General features: G+C 38.8%; 1 protein-coding gene across 1 annotated transcript in view; it reads right to left on the reverse strand.

Moving 5' to 3' along the window:
* Positions 1 to 4,754, reverse strand: part of LOC104168237 (highly divergent homeobox-like) — a 10,663-nt gene extending 5,909 nt beyond the window's left edge. Inside the window, exons 1-2 of the mRNA XM_009708767.1 lie at positions 4,552 to 4,754; positions 1,138 to 1,217 (exon numbers count right to left, since the gene is read on the reverse strand). Of these exons, the coding sequence (XP_009707069.1) occupies positions 1,138 to 1,217; positions 4,552 to 4,723 (252 nt within the window). The 5' untranslated portion in view covers positions 4,724 to 4,754. The remainder of the gene's footprint in view (positions 1 to 1,137; positions 1,218 to 4,551) is intronic.
* Between the last annotated feature and the right edge of the window lie 271 nt (positions 4,755 to 5,025).

Here is a 5,025-nt window from a genome sequence, read left to right on the forward strand (position 1 = left end):
GCAAATTATATAATGCTGGAGTTCAGGTAGACTGGAGAACTGAGTCTCTTGGACCACATCTTTGCAAACCTTTTACCTTTGTCATTTTACATTTTGCGACTCCATGGTAAACGCATCAGCCTGAAACTCAGAGTGATTGTATCTAAGGTCACAGCAGGCCGTTAAGGTAAACAGAAAGGTAAAAAGGCAGCTGTTTTTATTCAGGCAACCACAGAAAATACAGCCATGGGATTTCAGTTTATGCAAAAGATGATCATATATTAACAAAAGAAAGAGAATGTTCTCTCCTCTCTTTCTCTAGAGGGAAGGGAATCTCCTGTTCGCTTCCCCACTTCAGGTTCTGTGGGATTCATGTAACACAAATGTTCTTGTCATGTTCTGAGCTACTGTTTAATCTCTGACCGCAATAAGAGTGCAATTGGGAACTGGACCCATCACCTGTTCATTCTACAGATAACTTTTAAGATAAAAGTTACCCTACCACTTGGGGTCTTCTCTCCTCTTCCTCCTCTCCTTTCTTCTAATTTGAGAGAAGGCAGACTAAACAAAGGGGATATATTGCATTATTTGCCATAACTCCTCCCTCTGTCTTTCCTTCCTTGTCTCACTGCAGTCAATTAAAACCAGCAAGAACAACTGTGTTTGACTCAATGTGAATGCAAGTGAGAAAACAAGAAACATCTAAATAATGCCCTGTCAAGGGTATGGGAAAGAAGAGTATATACCCACCCCAGTCTGGTCTCACATATTCAAGGTTAGCTATGGAGAGGAAGCACTAGAGATACCTGACTTTCTTAAAGCTCAGAAAACCATTTTCAATTATTATCCTGGGTTTTTTATTCTTACTGTTTTACTATACTAGGTACTTATAGAGCACTACCCAAGCGTTGTACTTCGCACTTCAGAAAAACAACACTGGATTGTTGTAATACAGAAAAAGCCATATAATTAAATTTCTACTGAATATACATAGCTCTATGTTTTAGTACAGTTTCTTTTAGTGCTCAACCAATTAGGAAGGACTCTTAGCACACTCAACTGAAGTTTGCACCTAGTGAAAAACACTAGTGTTGGCCAGCGACTTCAACATTAGCAATTAAGGATGTCACAGTAGTGGAAAGGGAAAGGTATACATACCACATTATCAGTAGATACTGGATTCTGGTCATCATCTTTGTGACCGATTTCTTCATTTTGAAGGGCTTCATTTGTCTCTTCTGCAGAAATAAATTAGTTTTTCAGATTTCATTCAAATTTTATGCTGAAGGAACATTAATAATCTTTACCACTAAATATGTCACATCTGCTAGACACAAAAGCAAAGGCATGTTATCGATGTCTGTTCATAAAAAAATACTGTGTGTCATATTAAAAAAGACATCTTATCCCAAGTATTTCAGGCCAACATCATGCCAATTGCTACCTGAAACAACAGGAAAACTATCAGTTACTCTCTTGCAACATACCAAAACCTCCCTATTTTTAGGTTCAGGTTGGAATATTCAAAAGTGATGAACAGTTTCACATCAGAGGTGTGCAGAACTTTTTTTTTTTTAAACTAAAATAAATTATTACATGAAAAATCCCGCATGCCCTGAAATTATAAAGGTACGTATCAGAATTCCACCTTCTCCTTGCAGACACTGATTTGTTTTGAACAAAAAACCGATCAAGCAGATTATTTCATTGTTGTATGGCAAATGTTTATTCCTAGTGAACCTAAGCTGCTCTCTTATCTATAAGCAAAGTACACACTTGAAAGCAGAACAAATTTCAACCACAAGCACTACATGATTCTATTAGCCCTAACTGTGGCCAGCTTGAAAAAAACAGAAAGATAAGCCTATTCATCCCTATGATTAAGTATGTTTCGCAGATTTACTTTAATTCTCCACATTAACACACTGTTAAGAAGAAAATCGTTGATAGAACAGCAAATCAGGAAATAAAACAAAACACAGAGGCAAGACAGCTATGATAAAAAACTTAAATGATGTCATTAACAGCTAGGCTGCTTATTGGAAATACACTCCTTCCAGGTGCTAGTAAAATTGCTAGTAAAATTCTGCAAGGGGCAGAGCGAGCTTGCATTAAAAGGCTCAAACAGCCCAGCTACTGCATCCAAAGAGGACAAGAGGCAGGGTGAGGGAATGGGCAGCAAGTGCTCACATGGGATACTGAAAGACGGCAGATAACGATGCAGGAGTGTATCACTTCATGCAAACGCAGGGGTAACAGGATTTAACTGGAGATTACCAACACTTGCAAAGATCAGAGAATATTTAGGCCAGACCATACAGAGACAGTTAATTGCTTTAAATACTTTTTCTACCAGTTAAATATCTCTAAACTGAGCAAATTTTATTTGAAGTTGTTTCGAATAAGTTTAATCTGCCACTAGTCACAACTTCAGAGGAAAATTTCTGCTAGCAGCAAAGGCAAATGGGTTCAAATAGGAGAACTGTAAAGCAGAGAGCAATATACAACCCCATTGTTACACCCGGAGGAACAAAGGTCATTGAAGATGGACCTCAGGGATTCTGAAACAGTCTAAAGCACCAGTCACCAGGAACCATTTGGATTCAATAGTCCAACCAAGCAGCTCCCTACAGTGCTTTCAACTCTTTAAATATTCATCCTCAGCTAATATAAACTGGCACAGCTATAATGGCCTCCACAGAGCTGTGTTCATTTACACAAAGTATGGATTCAATTAACATACATTTAAAAAAGGTAAGGCATTATGAGAACTTTAATGCTTCATTTTGCATCAGAGTACAGCTTTTTTTTTTTAATATTTACACACTACATTTTAAAAGCAAGTGCCATCAACACTTCCACTCTAATTATGTGACTAAAAATATGTTTTTCCCTCTCTTTGAGGGTTGTTTTTTGTTGTTGCGTTTTTATTTTTTTTTATAAGTTTGGACCAAGAGTTATCATTCTCAGACATTAAAACAATCACATATCTGTGACTGAATAGTACACATGATGATTGGTGGAAATATTTTCCAGGAAGTTCAAAATAAACTGAGCTGCAGCAGTGAAACCTACTCCTTTGAACTGGAGAAATGAATAGAAATAATCCTTATGTTAGAATAAAGGGATAAAAGTGGGATTCCTGGATGCTGTGGAAATCCTATAGTTTTTTTGCACTTCCTTAAGCTTTGACTCTAATAATCTACTCATAGTTTTACAGCCTTATCTTGTTTTATGAAAGCCTCGTTCAATAAGTGCGGTATTATTCCTCATTTTAAGCTACAGAGAATTCAGACTCTTCCCCTGTCACCATTTTCTTTCAAGCAGATCTGACTAAATCAGTTCCTTCCACACCTCAGGCAAATCAAGGACTCTTAGATTCTCCATCTCACTTAGCTTTCAATCACTCAACAAATTTCCTTATCATCTTATTCTCTTTACAGTAGAATATGACAAAGCTATCACAAATTCATTCCCAGTAGTTCTCCATTTTTCTAGTTCTTTCCTTTAAATTGTTCAGACAAAATGACAAGATCAAGTCTGGCATATTAAGCTGCAATAGCAGGCACTAGATCAGACTTTCTTTTAGTTTAGAGAGCAAAGGCTTTATTGATCTCTTTTAATCAGAAGCACTGGGAGCAATTAGTTGAGCCTGTGAAGCTCGTGAATGTGCCGAGCAGCAGTCCATCTGCCCTAGACCCCGAGCGCTAAGGTACAAGAGGGAAAAGGAGAGATCGATTTAACATGGCCATGCGGTTCTGGGAGGCGAAGTGAAAGGGAATTCAGTTTGAGACACTTATCACTTGAGAGCATGCAATTTACTGAGAAGACACAGGCATCCCGTACGTGCAGTTCTAAGGCTTTCTGAGTAGGCCCCTGCTACTGACTTTGATCTTTTCTGTCGGTTTGTATTTGCTTGTCAGAGACCATACACGCACCGCAGACAGCTTAATGGCAGAAGTTCTGCTGTGCTCTGACATACTGCGAAGCTCTTTTAGTTCAAGATCAAGTCTGAGCTAATATATCTTCTGAACATATCTCATCAGCACAAGTATAATATCAGAAAAACTGTAAGCACACAGCTCAGGTCAGCTCAAAGCGAGCAGGTTTGCATTTATTAGCGCTCGTTTAGATGAGAACTGTTGGTGTGATTCAGGCTAACAGGGATGGACAGTCAAGCTGGCTGCGTAGAACTGGCCAGTTAACAGCATTTTTTAAAAGCTGGCTTCCTAGGGAGGTGAGGCTTATACATTTTTACTGTCTGTCCATCTGTCAGTTGCACCAGCAAATTGTGAACTTGTCATTTAACTTCAGATGAATCTGGCAGAAACCGGGGTCTTATGATAAAAAGTTTCTGCAAGCTTTGTGATACGGTAACAAAACCAACAAAATTCATATAGTGAGAGGTAGTAGAAAAGACTGAACAGTGCCTTCAATATAGCTGAGGTAGGTAACCTGTGACTGTTAGACACTCTTTTAGACGTTTTTGAATGCATACAACAGAGAATCCAAAGCATGCACACTGCACAAAATTAAAAATATATGCACAGTAGTAACTGCATTTTCAAATACCTTGTGAGCTTCCTTCAGATAAGCAGATTGATACTTCATCATTCCTATCATTATCATCCCCCACTTCAGTAGCAGTTTCCTCTCCCGGATTAAGTGCTGATTTAGAAACAAATTCAGATTGATCAGAGAAATCAGCAGGACCTCCTCTAGGGGGTGGGACCTCAATCCCCATTAAACGATATTTCCGTCTTCGATTCCCAATCCAAGTCTTGTAAGAGAAATAAACATGAATGATATCAGAAACTATAACAAAAGCAACAGGCCCACAACCAAGTGAAATTAGCACATCTATACTATAGGAACAAGAGCTCAGCCAGCAATTCAAGGGAGGTGATTATTCCCCCATATTTGACCCTCATGAGGTTGCTTCCTAGAATACTGTGTCCAGGTTCAGTCCTCCAATACAAGGGAAAAGGGAAGGTGCACAGCGAAAGGAAAAGAAGCAACAGTCCCAAGGCGGAGCGAGGGAAGCTC

Source organism: Cariama cristata, unplaced genomic scaffold, assembly GCF_000690535.1.
Source record: "Cariama cristata isolate BGI_N322 unplaced genomic scaffold, ASM69053v1 scaffold14120, whole genome shotgun sequence".
Classification (NCBI taxonomy): Eukaryota; Metazoa; Chordata; class Aves; order Cariamiformes; family Cariamidae; genus Cariama; species Cariama cristata.